Source organism: Colletotrichum aenigma (genome assembly GCF_013390185.1).
Source record: "Colletotrichum aenigma strain Cg56 chromosome Unknown KSG_Cg56_contig07, whole genome shotgun sequence".
Taxonomy (NCBI): domain Eukaryota; kingdom Fungi; phylum Ascomycota; class Sordariomycetes; order Glomerellales; family Glomerellaceae; genus Colletotrichum; species Colletotrichum aenigma.
Genome location: NW_023500913.1, coordinates 3,086,371 through 3,101,554, shown reverse-complemented (window position 1 = coordinate 3,101,554; position 15,184 = coordinate 3,086,371). Strand labels below are relative to the sequence as shown.

At 51.4% G+C, this 15,184-nt stretch overlaps 2 protein-coding genes across 2 annotated transcripts; one reads left to right on the top strand and one right to left on the bottom strand.

Annotated features, from left to right (window-relative positions):
• Positions 1-291: 291 nt before the first annotated feature.
• ANK1-0 (Ankyrin-1) lies at positions 292-2,094 on the bottom strand (the record flags this gene model as incomplete). Its single annotated transcript, XM_037326340.1, has 2 exons — positions 292-1,133; positions 1,230-2,094. The coding sequence occupies 2 exons, from the start codon at positions 2,092-2,094 to the stop codon at positions 292-294; spliced, it is 1,707 nt and encodes a 568-aa protein (XP_037175940.1).
• Positions 2,095-13,362: 11,268 nt separating this feature from the next.
• Positions 13,363-14,345, top strand: AQY1-0 (Aquaporin-1; the record flags this gene model as incomplete). Its single annotated transcript, XM_037326339.1, has 2 exons — positions 13,363-13,692; positions 13,752-14,345. 2 exons carry the CDS (start codon positions 13,363-13,365, stop codon positions 14,343-14,345), a joined length of 924 nt encoding a protein of 307 aa, XP_037174999.1.
• Positions 14,346-15,184: the final 839 nt, after the last annotated feature.

The window sequence follows — 15,184 nt, the reverse complement described above, 5'->3', positions numbered from 1 at the left end:
CAATGAATTCAACAGCGTTTGTCTAAGAAGGTGGCGTGAGCACTTTTCTGGTCTTGAAATTATCTGTCTCTCCTGATTTTGAGGCGTGATTGATCTACTTTACATGATGTCCATCCCATAGCCGCAATCAGGCCAGTGTGAAGATTACTCCAAGCCCATCATTAAAAGCCATTCCATCTCCCCTTCTGTCAGGCTCCTTTCAGCATTGTCTTCGTCGTTGTTCCCGCAGTCATCTCGGTTGTCATAGTGATAGGCCAGAAGGTCTCAATTCGCCTGTTAGGAATCCGAATCCTATCGGTACGGTTCCTTTCTGATGATTCCAGTGATGAGGCACAGAGCCTTGTGTGACAGCGGGACTCCTTGTTCCGATATCCATTCAATTCGTCCAAGAATAGAGCGCCGGTCCCTTTCCGTTTCTCCCCATAGAGGATAGCTGACATCTGTCAAGCTCTGGAACGCTTGCGCGCCGATTGTGACCCCATCGGAAACCACAGCGGAAACCACATCGTCTCCCGGAGGTGCAGTATCCTCGGATAGAAGCTCCATGAAATCGATAGGGCCTATGGAATGGATCAATTCGTCGAGAGCCCTAGCGGGGATACAGTAATTCAACAGAATGGACCAGAAGAGGTCCATCTTCTCCCGCTTCAACTTCCGATGGTGATTCTCGTCGTACTTGGCAATAGAACCAAGAATGAACCTCTCCAGCCATCCATTGTAAGCATATGGAAAGTCGTATCCCGGCAGCCAGTCGGTGCACAGGTTGATCGTCATAGACATTTCACCCGGTTGCACCATGTCGTTGCGTCGTTGTGTCCACAGAGATACGCCGCTGTCCAAGAGCGCCTGCATGATCTGGTCCAAGTGATTTCTTGCCCACTTTCGTGAATAATTTAAGAATAAAACCCATTCTGCGGCGTTTCCAAATTTGTCGAGAGCTACATTAGGGTTTGCGCCGAAAGACAAAACACACTGTACCATTTCGACACTTTCGGTCTTCAGGGCGTAGTGCAGAACAGTAGCTCCCAGTCTGTCCTTCTGGTTGATGTCGATGTTGTGATTCAATACGAGACGGCGAAGAATCGCCTCATTCCCGCTCGCAGCTGCAGTGTGAATGGCGTGGCCAATTTCGCCTACATCATAATCCCAGTCATCATCCCTGATTTCAGAGTTGGACTCATCCGAAATATCGGTGTCAGAACCATCCAAGATACCAGCGTCAGATTAACTGTCTTCCTGGTCGGTTTCTGAGTCCGTATCCTTGGCCTGCACCCTTTCAAGCAGACCAAGACTGTGGATCAGAGGGCCTAGTCGCTTCCTAATGGTGGCTGCTTCCTGGTTATCGACGGGTCCGACACCAAAGAGTGGTGCGATGCCGTTTCCGCGGGGGATCTGACTCCGGACGGGGTATCTCGTATTGGTCAACGAAGCGCCGTAGCTGATGAGCAGACGCGCGATGGATGTCTTCCTGCGACACAGGGCGAAGTGAAGCGGGGTCCAGACCCCAGTATAACAACCCGCCTCAACCCAGGGTATACCAACCGGCGACCTAGGAGGTGACCGCCAGTCTTCAAGGATTTCGTTGGCGATATGGCATTTGCAGAAAAACTTGCCTGGAACGTCGACGTCAACATGGAGAGTCATGAGGTACTTGACAACATGGTAGTGGCCCTCGCAGACGGCCATGGCCAAAGGTGTCGCCCAGGCAAAACCAAATTCATCGCTGGCATTCTCCGACATCTCCCAACGATATGTGACATCGTTCCCATGTGCATCCTTCGTATGTGCCCAGGAAGGAAATGGCACCCAGGTAACGGCATTAAGGTCGGCGCCGTACTCGTGAGCCTTCATCAGAGTCTCAATGTTGCCATCTCGGGCGGCAAAAGTGGTGATTTCTTGGGCGTTCTTCTTAATAGCATCATCGTAGAGCATAGGATTGCAAGTTGCATGGAGGCTCTTGTTTGTGCGGGAAAGTCCAGCAAGTGCAGTCCGGCGAAAGTCATCACCAACCCCTGCGACGATGAGGAGTAGGAGCTCTGTTGGTAGAGACTGGAGCTTGGGGGGCGTCAGGCTGTGGAGGTTCGGGGGCGTCATTGTGCAAGATGTCCTCAAGCAGATAATCCCAGTCCTGAAAAAGTCAGCTGGTGTGAAGCTTTTGTGGCGGAGATAAAGGCAATGATGAAGCAGAGAGTGAAGGCAAGTAGCGTACCTTGTTTGTTCTCGGCGTTGACAAGCTGTGGTTCTTGTGAACCGAAGGGGCTTCTGGTATTCCGTATCTGAAGAGGTTTTGCTAGCTCAGTTGGTTTTCCAGAACGACTTTTCCTGGATAATCGCTTTCGCCGCCGTCCTTCGTTGTCGTTGTTGCTGCTACTGTCTTCGTCTTGGTTTCTGTCTCTGTCCCTAATATATAACTGAGACTGCTCCGCTGGGAAAACTCATCCGAAACAGAGAACTGTGATGGTTTGTCGATCGTGTGAAAGTCAGGTTGAAGAGGTGAGCTGGAGAGGTAAGGTGAGTTCTGAACGACGCGAGATGCCAGGAGAAAGAGCAGGAGCAAGTGGGGCGCGGGCCACCAGGCACCTACCTAGGTACACTGTGTAGTCTCATCACCAACCTCCTCTCTGAAAAAGAGGGAAGCAACGACAGATGTTCACCAAAGATTGACATGCCTTAGTGAAGGCTGGAAATGAGCTGCAGCTTTGGGGACTCTTTTGTTTTTCTTAACCCGCAGGATTTCGTACGTTTGATAGCGTCAATGTTTTGAGTGTTCTGTAAACATTACCTCTGCCTAACTCTCCTGATTCTGTTTGCTTGATGATCTATTCTACAAGTGCAGATGCCCCTTTGCCTTGTCCAAGTTTCAATCTCCTAGTCTTCGACTGCTTTCCCAAGGTATCTTTTCCAGAACCCAGGAGCGTTGGTATTTTGGCGTGTAACTCGAAACGTCCGGGCGACGGCGACAAGGACAAAAAGGACGACAGAGACGAGAGAGACGAAGATGAAATTAAAGTATCGCTGACGTTCGCACATCCCGCTCAAGTCGCTCGCTTCCATACGCGTATCATATCTTCGCTGCGTGCGCTCACCTGAAGCCTGAGCGCTCTCCACAACACCTGTTTGTATGACTCGTTCGGCGACACTTCTCCCTGGTTATGTCATTGAGATATCGCAGCATCTCCAGTGTTGTGGTAGCGCTTTGCGTCATCAGCCATCCAACCTTTGCGAAAGTCAACGTTAACCTTCTGCACCCCATGTCTTCGGGGCGACTCTGCCTCTTTTCAAGCGTCTGGAAGCAAACTGTCCCCAAGGATAAGTGATCATCTCCAGAGGTGCGATGATGATCCGATATGCTATCGTCTACTGTGGCGGACAAGTCGATCGGACCTGCCACGTTGACGATGGTGTCGAGAAGTTCGATAGTGTTGTCAAAGTTTTCGCAAATCAAAATCTGGAAGAAGAGCTCCATGACCGATGATTTCAGATCCCAACATAACGCGGAGTCGTACTCCGTCGTTGCACCCTGTAAGAATCTCTTGAAACAGCTGTCATAGACATGCTTTCGGCTGCTACGTGGGGCAATGTCAGCCTGGGCTTGGTACAGCGCTAGGCACTTATGAATCCCCACGTTGTCTCCCGCCCAGCAGGAGACGCCGTGGTCAAGAAGCGCTGCGAGAGCTTGAGAAATGAATTCGGCCCTTGTGAGCCGGTTGCCGGCGCGCTTAAAAGTCCAAAGAGGTACGGAACCTCTCTCGTTTATAAACACTAAGGACCTATCGTAGGACACAAGCCAAGCTGCGGCACTGTCGACTACAGGATGGCAGGCGATGTCGAGATATGTGTTGGGGTCTGCACCAAGAGACAACACGTAGCGCACAGTCTTGATACTATTCGCTGCCAGACTGTAGTGGAGAGCAGTAGCACTGCCACCATCCTTGGTGTTGATGTCGAAGCCACAGTCGACAACGAGGTGACGAATCATTGGTAGGTCGTTGACAGCCACGGCCGTGTGAAGAGCCGCGACGCTGTCTGCGAGGGCCTCCCTCCCGCCGTAGCCATCACGAAAGACCGCTTCTTCATGATCATTGAACAATGGCCCTGATGTTCCAACACTGCAGATGAGTGTACCGAGACGGTCGCGGATCGATGCCGATTTCTCGGGTTTGGTGAGATCGAGACCGAAGAGCGAAGCGATGCCGTTGTCCCGTGGAATCTGGTCGCGTAAAGGATAGCGCGTGATGTCCAATGATGCTCCTTGAGAAATAAGCAAGCGAGAAACGGAGCATTTCCTGCGGCAGATGGCATAATGAAGCGGGGTCCAAAGTCCTGACGCGATGACCATTCCATCCCATAGTTCTGGGGACCAATCTGGTTCCAACTCGGCCACAATTTCGCCCATGGATAGGCAGCCGCAGAGAAGCTTGCCCGGAACGTCGACATCAACTCCAATAGAAAAGAGGTATTTGACAACGTCGTAGTGGCCTTGGCACACAGCCATGTGAAGGGGCGTTGCCCAGCAGATGCCCCAGCTTGTGTCTGTGCATTCCTCCTCATTTCGTAAGTCCATGCCAAAGTCGCCGCCGGGGGACCAATTGGGAATTGGAACCCAGGTGGCAGAGTTCAGATCTGCTCCATACTCGACGGCTTTCTTCAAAGTATCCAGATTACCATCTCCAGCGGCCAGAGTAGTGATGGCGTTCATTTTGTGAAGAATTCTTTTGTGAATTTTTATATGACCAGGGATACATAAGAGGTCCCCCTTACTCTAACTACCCCCTATATATTGTTACGGTCAGCTATCCGACAGTAGGGTCTGCTAACAGAAGCTGGAGATTGATACGTTCTAACAGTACACTGGGTCGTGGTCGTAGGTTGTAGTTCGTAGGCTGTAGTAGATCGGTTCTTCAGAGGCTAAGGTGATCAGTCTTAGACTCAATAAGTGATTCGCAGTGAAGGTAAGCTGAGAGTATCTGTGAGGATGAATACTAAGTTGATTGCTGAAGAGCTATAGAAGTCTGACCATAAGCCAGGCTCAGGGTCATACTATATATAAGTCTAATTCTGAATATGTTCCTTTATACCTTAGGTCGATCTGGATCATTCCGATCCAGAATGATCGTTTAGCCCCTAAGTCGTGTTGGATCATATTGATCCAATATGATCGTTATCTTATCATCACGTGACTTGGACCATAGTTCTTCCGTTACCGAGTGAGTTCCTGTTGTTCCCGTGATCCTGCAGTACAAATGTCCTGTCCTAGCCGCCCGACGCCCAAGTGGGTCGGTCAACTGTTATCCATGCATAACGGGTCGTAACAGTGTGCCTCTAGGCGGCAAACTGCGAAGAAAAGAGTTAGAAGGGAAGAAAGGTGGTGATGGCGTTATTCTCGGTTTCAATCGCAGCTCGGTGTTACAGTCAGCTATCCAACAGTAGGGTCTGCTAACAGAAGCTGGAGATTAATACGTTCTAATAGTACACTAGGTTGTGGTTGTAGGTTATAGGTTATAAGCTGTAGTAGATTAGGTTTTTAGAGACTAAAGTAATTAGTCTTAAGCTTCGCAAAAAGGTCGAGAAGCAGTTGTCTGGCTAGCTAGGCATGTCCGACGACGTGATGAAGTGAGAAAAAGGTCCAAGGACGACGACAGCCGAGGACGATGGACGACGGTAAGGATAATGGAGAAGGGCAAGAACGATGGAGAAGGGTAAGGACGACAGAAACACCAACACCATCATTCTCATTTATTTGCCAGTTCATTCAGTACATCTAATCAGTAAATATGATCAGCCATGGTATTCTTTTGTACAGCCAACTCGCCCTAGGTACCATCCCTGCCATTCCATGACTTTTATTTCCACATCTCACGAACTGTCGCCTGTTGCGTCGCCACGTCCAAGTCAATCATGGCCTTCCAAATTGCGGACACCCTACTGGGCAAAACCACCTTTCTCATCGCCTGTGCACTATTTCTATTCAAGTGCTCAACCTTCCGTACGATTTCATCCCACGTTCTCAAAGCGTGCTGGGTCTCACTGTCGCCAATCTCCCATGCCCCATGCTCTCCAAGGATTCTCATCATATCGGCGACACGCTGCCCGGAAGAACGACGCAAGAAATCTCGCAGTTCACAAACGTTGAGACGAGCAAGGAAGCAAGGCAGTGCAGAAAACTTAGCCGGATGATGAAATTTGTCGACGGGATCTGCCCCATGCTTCAGGAGCCAGGCCGCCTTGTCTCTTACTGCGACCTCCGATTCAACTTGCTCATGCGGCCTGACTTTGTAGTTTTTCAATAGCATGTGAAGTGCCGCGGTGCCCAGTTGGCCCTCATAATTCGTCTTAACCCTCTTCAGCGGTAACTCGCCATCCATCAGCTCAGTCAGGTCGAAGGAGTCGTAAGATTGCAAGCTCATTTCGAGAGCAGCCGTGCCGCAACCGCTGTCATCGATGATACGCCAGAAAAACGCTACCACCTCCTTCTTGAGATCGTTGAAATCCTCGGTGGGTTGGTAGGTGGCGATCGCTCCTTGCAAGAGCAGGGAAACCCAGCCGCGTTTCGCGCAATCTTCGAATGGGTTGATCATATGCCTAGCTATGATGTTGATGGTCATAGACTTGGGGCGAATGGATTCATGTTCGACACCTTCACCTTCTGCGTCTTTGTCCTCTCTGTCGAGATCAACAACTGCCTCATACCACGGATCAGGCTGTTGCCAGAACACGGAATCGCCTCCATGTTCGGCGAGCATGACGATAACGGCATCAAGGTAGTCGGGATTGCTGTCATGGTAAAACCGAGCCACCCACTGACAAATGCCCTCCACGCGGTACTTGATATGCATTTTATCCACGATGCAAGCTGATGCAGAGGGACGTGCATGGAGTGAAAGAGCGCATCGGACCATTTCCAAGTTCCTGCTTTCCACGGCGTGATACAAAATGTTCGCCCCACATCCATCTGCGGTGTCAACGCTGATCCCAAGATCAACCAAGTGTCGGAGAATCTCGGGCTCATCCGACAAGGCAGCGCAGTGGATCGCCGACATGTTGTATTGTAGACATCGTCGCAGATATTGCTCGCTGAGGGGGCCATCCTCTTCGTGGTCATTCTCCTCGCCGTCCGAGTCTGGATGAATCCCCAGGTGGTATATCAAAAGATCACCGAGACTTTGTCGAATTTCAGAAGCTGACAGGCAAGGGCCCAAACCGAACAACTCGTCAATGCCGTGTGTGCGTGGGATATCTTTGCTCCGAGGGTACGAACTTCCATGGAGGCGCCATTGTCGATAAGGAGGAGAGCAATCTTTGGGTGGCTGCGGCAGATGGCGTAGTGCAATGAGGCCCAGGTTCCTGAACTCAGAACGGACCTGCAGGGTCCTTCAACTAATACTTCGCTGAAAGAAGAGCAGGGACACAATAGCTTCCCCGGTACGTTGAGGTCAATCCCTTGTGCAAGCAGCCACTCAACCATGTCGTAATGTCCCTCTGCAGCGGCCAAGTGAAGAGGAGTGGCCCAGCAATATCCGATATCGAGATCATGTGGAAGGGCAGAACCTTCTCCCTCATCATGGATCGGTTTGAAACCGAAAAGATCGAAGATATGATCGTCACCAATACGAGGGCCAGGGCTGTCGCTATCCGTAGACTCAGGGTCGTTGCTTTCCGAACAGTCAGAATCGTCGTCACCCCAACAGAGTAAAGACCAGGAAGGTGCAGGAACCCAGTAGACACGATTGAGATCGGCACCGAAGAGGGCTGCGACCTTGAGAGTATCAAGCTTTCCATCTAGCGCGGTGACCGAGAGGAAGTGTGGTGTTTTGATGGCGGCTTTGTACAATGATGGGTTGATGATCTGGTGAAGCCGTTTGCTGGCCTGGCAAAGACTGTTCATCAAGGACTGAGGCAGATCCTCTGTGATTGCTAGGACAATCTCTGGCGGGATCTTGTCCAATGGAGAAGATGTCATTGGCTTCGGCGGTCTCATTGTTACTGGCTGAGGCAAAGCTTATGGGAGTTGGCGGTGCGACCCTCCCCCGGCGTTGCTCGAAGTGGTTGCGTCGCTTTCGTCGGGAACCCCTGCGGTGAGCTTGGGACGTTAGCTGGGCTCAAGTAGAGTACCAGAGTGGCTGACAAGTCAAAAGAAACTCACGACGTTTGTGGTAGCAGAGAACGATTCGGACGACGGACGACGGACGACGGACGACAGACGACAGCAAGGACGACGAAGAGGATCAAGGTAGAGAGGCTCAACGAAGAGGATCGAGGAAGAGTATCAAGGAAGATGGGGAAAAACAAGGATGATGGGGATGGGCAAGAACAATGGAAGGGGTGATTCTTGCTTATGGGTTGTAGAATATTCCGTCGCAATTGTGAGTGGGCGCCTGAATATTCAGCCTCGGACGTGGAACCAGGAAAAGTGAGCCATGCCAAAAAACCTTATTCAGGAGTTGGTGAATGGATGGTTTTTGTTTTCTCTCTGTTAGATACCAAACAGGTAGGCACTCCAAATTTCCGTTTGTCGCTTGCTGAGCTCCCTTACCACGCGTCGGCTCCTTCTTTGTTTGCCATTCTTTTCTTCTACAACACTCAGCCACTGCGCCAAACACGGGAAAATTGCATAATCTCTACATCCTCTTCCGTCTTCATCTACAAAATTGTGACTTCCTTCTTACTTATCTATCAGCCATTCCTACATCACTTTGGGAAGCCCACCTCACGCCAAAGCTGCCACAGAAGAAAGCTTGGCGGTCATTTCCCGCGTTCTGTCTATCTCATCATCGCTCCGCATCATCACCGACGCCTCTGCTTCTCTGCGCCTTCCTCATTCACAAATCACACGCGTCTCGATGCGCAACCATCTCACCTGAAGTAGCAGAAATATCTCTACTGGAACTTCCAAACGAGCTATTACAGGCCATTGCCGTGTACTGCGGTGTGGGGGGAGGCGGCATCGCCCGTGCGAACAGACGACTTCATGACAACACGAACGATATCCTGTGGCAGTCAGCCATGAAAGACGAAGACTCATTCACTAAGATCACTGCACGCACTGCGCAGACAGGCAATCTCAGAACGATGAAGAAGGCGGCTACTTACGGGGCAAATTTCGATCTCATACACCCTTTTCCGCTTCCAAAGTACATCGAGTTTGCGCCCAATTGCGCCTCCGAAATAGAGAACTGGACGGAGAGCCAGAAAACAAGCGCATTTTGGGCACCATCCCTTCACCTTGCTGTCTTTTATGGCTACTACGACATCGTTGAGTGGTTGCTCAAGGTACAAAAAGTCGACTTTGAAGCTCCCGGACGTTTACCTTGCTTTTGCCGTGGAATTCCAGATTATCCCCCCCTCCCTGCGGCATACGCAATGTTCCAACTCGATTCATTTCCGATTTGGTCAGCTCTTCACTTCGCTATTTGTACCGGCCACATCTCAATTGCCTACCTTTTACTTTCACAAGGTGCAGACGCGGATGTGATGTTCGATCCCTCCGTCATGGACAATCACTGTCATTTGAGAGCTCGATGCGTTGGAGCACTCAACCATGAGAGTGTGACATTGAACAGGTATCGTGGCCTCACACGACACATGTCAGCCCTTCATGTCGCCGCACAACATGGTCCGAAGTCACTCGTACGCCATCTCGCGCAAACTAAAGAGGTAAACATCAACGAAACCGACGACTTATGTTTCGGGATTATTTACTACGCTCTACTCTCTGAGGATGACACTATGATTGGACATCTTGTCTCCTTGGGGGCTAAATTGGACCCTCTCGACTTGAGCTGGGATGACGCGCATGTGACACCACTTATTTGGGCGTTGAGCCATGGTAGGGTTGCGGCGGTGTCCAAACTCCTTCACGCGGGAGCAAAGACTTGGTGGACTCGCGGCCGACCGGGACGAAAAGCGATTCTGAACCACCAATTCAATCGCCACTACACTCATCCATCTGCAAACGTGGGCCAAGTCAGCAGAGAGCTAATCACAGAAGCGATGCGTAAGGTAATGGAAAGAACCTTGGAAGAACACGCATCAGAGGGCACCAGATGCTTTGGGATGGCACAGGAAATTTGGCCTGCTCTGGAGGCATTGGCAAGAATGACTCCCCGGAACTGGAACCCATCGACTTCATTTTCCGACATTGCCAAAAAGGTTCTTCGCAGTGCCATTTGGGACATGACGAACCCCAAATCCTCTTACTACCTGGGTCGCGCTGACAAGCAATTCGAACGCCTGGCTCGGAAATGGAAGCAAGACTGGATTTCAGGGCCCACGGAAGAAAATTAGACGGAGTAAGAGGCAAGAGCGACAACAACCAAGAAAAAAACGAAGATGATGGCGGCGATTGAAATCGAGCATTACAAAGGATGGATAGAATTTAGTGTAGCCTTAAGCAGATTCTTCGGCAGATAGGATCTTGAAAAGCAGCGTTTCATGCATAACATGTCCAAATCCACCCTGTGACTTATCCTTGCTGTGAACGAAAACGTCACTAAACAGGTACGAGGACTTATATTCACTATATATGTCGGCATGTTCAAGTCAGTCGAGAAAGAGGGCCCAAAGTGGTCAGTCAGTGTGGACAACATTCTTTTGTGGTCGAGGGTACGATGTGGGCCCTCGCCAAGTTGTACATCCTGGGAGAACAATGTCAACCTGACTTGGCGGTAAGCGCTTGCTTGTCTCATTCTACGTGGTTAGTACGTAGTATCATCGATCTCTACTTTAAGAGTCCGATTGCCGTGAGAATCTATCTCATCAGACCTCCTCGAGAAGATGTATGCCTTAGAGCCTCATAAGTTTCGGCCGAGCTTTGCGGGATCAAGAACAAGGCATTTTTACCATAATTTTGAAGACACTTAGGGCTTTTCACCTGAGCGAAAGAGGCGAGTGGACATCAGAGACCTACGAGGAGTCTGGCAAGGCTTTAGAGATGGATCGCGATTCCAGCGGCTCTCATCCAATCGCAAGCAGCGACGCATCATCGGACACCTCCAAGAGCCACATTTCATGTTCTTCTTCGAGCAGATAATCCACTTCCACTGACCTCGCCCCCGGAGACTTTCTCTAAAGACGGAGGATTTGCGGAGAACGAGTCTGTGTTCCCCCCACCAACTCATCCTCCCAAATCAAAATCCAAGACATGCAGGGCTGATGGCCCCCAATGAGATCCCTGAAGTGACACTCCCCCGCCCCCATTTATCAAGTTCTTACGACACTACCCGAGCAGCGTTTGCGTCGGCTCCCCTTGCCACAATAATTTCACGCGACACCCTACCCCGCTATTCGCTCGCCTCTCCTTTCCCTGCCCCCCCAGCTTACAACAGGCGTTCTATTACCGTAGATTAAGTAGGATTTGAGCTGCGTTAGCGCTTAGGACCGGGCCGCGTGTCGATCGGTCTGGATCGGTCAGGTTTGGGGCGTTGTCTTAAACCACGCGACGATCTCCTCCCAATCGACCATTGGTTGCCTTGCGCGGCCCCCAATCCTCATGGCCAGTGACCATACTCGAAACTCCCTCACTGCGGGATTTGATGGTTAGGCAGCGAACGAAGGATGCTGGTGTGGGTGACCCCTTGACGATACTCCCCGATGGCAGCCACCTGTGGCGCCTCCACGTTTTCAAGATAAGTACCATACAAGTCAAGACCCAAGACGTCCGGGGTGTCTCTTCGGAGCCGAGCCATCGGTGTTGGTTTTAGGCTTATTTGATGGTGGTGGAGGGTTAAGATGGAGAGACACTCACGATGCTTTTGCTAGAGGATGTGCCGCCAACCGACGTAAAGGGTTATCTCATCGTTAGGCCAACATTAAGCTTTAACGTCAAAGGTACAAACGGCCATTAGCTTTCCGGGTTTCAACGAGCTGTTCATGCTACATAAGGAGGAACCGAGGAGCTCAATGTTCATCAACCCCACATGGACGTCCGCGAGGTGCAAAGGCATCCCGATCGCGTATGCACAGCGAAGTAGGTGATGGAAAAAGCGAGTAAGAGTCCATCAGACTGACGACTCCCTTGACTAAATTGCCAGGAGATACCCAGTTCTTCAAGGGATAGACATGCTGCCTGCCCTTTCTCTCACGACCATCACCTCGGCCAAGCCCACGCTGGTGGTGGGTGAAAGACACATCCATCTGAGAAGATCTTGAAACCAGCCTCATCCAATGTTGGGCTCTCGGTTCTTCCGATGAAGTCACTGGCAGCATTGATGGGTTGAACTGGCATGACTTTTCTGTCTTCGACACCCATCCCAGAGGGCGATCCCGCTGCACGTGTGAGTCTGACGAATAGGAGCAGCGCTCCGTGCAGTAGCAGAACATGCAGACGAAAGCGTGTCATCGGAGGCGCCTACCACTCACAGGCCTCAATTCTGTGAGAAGCTCAACGCAAAACATACGATGGCAAGACATGCAGTACTGGGCATGCCGGTATTCAAGCAAACGGGCATCATCAAGTGCAGTAGTCAATTGTGAAGCATATCACCGGGAAACAAGGGGATTGAAGGCTATGATCGGAGCACCTCGTCCGTTGAGGGGGACTGGAACGGCTGTAACAATCAACACAGGCAAGGAAATACCAAGACATACAGGATTCGAGCCCAACATTTGGGAGCCTTTTCCTACCCACTTACCGGATTAATCATGCATTCGAAACGGTCGAGGCAGTGATTGAGAGAGAGACACGCGGTTTGATGCCTGACATCGTGGCTGTTCAACCAGCCGATGGGTAACACCGTCGGACAAGATCACCACTACGGACGAAAGACGTACAGGCTCAAGCACTACCTAACACGGCATGCCGACACATGATGCTTGATGCCTGTCAGACAATGCCGTTGTCAACCTGATGTCAAAGGGCCTCACCCTTTGTCGGATGTGACAATCCTCCCGCCAAGTCACGAGCCACCCAACCACCTACCACGAGATACTCTCACCTGTCGACACGATCGCCGCACCGGGTTATCACGACATGTAGTTTGATGCCCAAGATCGGACCAAGATGCTTGTCAGTCGTTTCTTTCGTCGATGGCGAGACTCTAGGGGGAAGCTCTCGCCCCGTTGTGAGATTGCCGTCGATGGGCGCCTAACGACGAAGCTGGATGCCTGTCTTCCGATACCCTCGTCGGATGGCGATGGCGAGAGTAGTCGCCTCCTCAGATGTTGCAGTAGTCCATCGTGACAAGTGATATTCATCGCCTCCTGAATACCAGACCCAGCCATCATGACGGATATTTATATGGGAGGAACTACTCGCTGGAAAGGCTGTTATCCCATTCGAATCATCATCGCAATCTCACCACCAACACCATCAACGCACTCTTTGAGTCTCTATCTTCTTCAAGATATCCCTCAGCCATCTCAACAATGACTGCCCCGACCTCCCACAACCCGGTGAAGCAGGCCGTTGACGCGGTACATGCCACCCAGGTGACTCCAGCCAAGAGAGGCTACCCGTACAATCTGCCCTCCCGCAACCTCATCGTGGTCGTCCTCGGCGAGTTCTGTGGAACATTCATGTTCCTCCTGCTCTCCTTCATCGGAGCGCAGACCGCCCTCGTCACCAACTCTCCCGATGACTCCTCTGCTCCTCTCTCTCCGGCCAGCTTGATGTACATCGCTTCTTCCTTCGGTACTGCCATTGCCGTCAACGTGTGGATCTTCTACCGCGTTAGTGGTGGCATGTTCAACCCTGCGGTATGTCTCCCCAACCCCTCAAAGCCTCCTCCCCCCTCATCAACCTAACACCCATCCAGGTCACTCTAGGTCTCCTGCTCGTCGGTGCCGTGAAGCCCCTGGCAGGACTCTGCATTATCCCCGCCCAGCTCGTCGCCAGCATCGCCGCCTCCGCCGTCGTCAACGGGGTCCTCCCCGGGCCTCTCCTGGTCAACAACACGCTTGGCAACGGCGCCACCGTCGCCCAGGGCTTTTTCATCGAGATGCTCCTCACCGCCCAGCTGGTCCTGACGGTGTACTTCCTCGCCGTAGAGAAGCACCGCGCGACCTTCCTGGCCCCCATCGGCGTCGGCATCTCGGTGTTCATCGCGCACATCACCGCCACAAACTGGACCGGAACATCGATCAACCCTGCTCGCTCCTTCGGGCCTGCCGTCATCGCCGGCTTTGTCAACTACCACTGGATCTACTGGATCGGCCCCTTCGCCGGTGCTATCCTGTCCTTCCTGGTCTACGCCATGTTCAAGTGGCTCGAATACCAGACGGCGAACCCCGGGCAGGACGATGACATGGAGAAGGCCCAGAAGCCCGTGGGTGAGCGACCTCCGCTGGTTCCCAGGGACTCTGGCTTTGAGGTGGCCTCACCCTTGGAGGGCGGCCACGGCCAGCCATGAGTAGCTGATCACAAGAGCATCACAATGGCTTGTCCGGGCTGACAGCTTACATTGTGTAACACAACCAAGGTAGAAGGGAATGGACATGTGCCATTGACCTGCTAATCGCAACGACAAATATTTGCTACATAGATTGTACGCTTTGAAATATGGGGATAGGTACTTGAGGAGGGACACAGGATGGTGGTTCGGGTTGCAATTCATTCGCTGTTATATCCATGTCATAGAAATCTCAACCAATCATGCACTTCGATCCATCGAAGATCGTGACCGATTCAGTGTCACCTCGAAATGGGATGAATGCAGGGCACTAAGTGCCTAGTTCGAAAAACGGCTCGTTACCAGGGCCATGTTTGAGAGCTTGTGACACGCTGGCTTGAACCAATGATCGGGCTTTGGCAACGTTTTTGGCCCTTGATGCAAGCTTTACGACATCCGACAGGATCTATATTGCTTCCGAAACGACTTAACACGTGGCGAGGCGTCGCCAAGAATGCTGCAGACAACGAAAACTTCAGGCTTCCTGCACCATCTGATAATAGTCCGCTCTTCTACGTTACCACATAGGGCTTCCAAGGTTAGAAGAATCTCCAATCTAGTCCATGTGTAAACTCTACACTTCGAATCGTACAAGTATGTCTCTCATCTCTTCCGATACCAACATGGCTCGCACCTCATCTGGCATTCCTTCAATCACTGAGTTTCCCCACCTCTCCCCCTCTTATCCGTTCACCCACACGAGATTCGACGATGCTATCCAAAACTTCTCCAGGACAAAAACCATCTTCTTTTTACTTGCTTTGCCCAGGGGGAGCCATTCACCTGCTTGCGTAAGAACT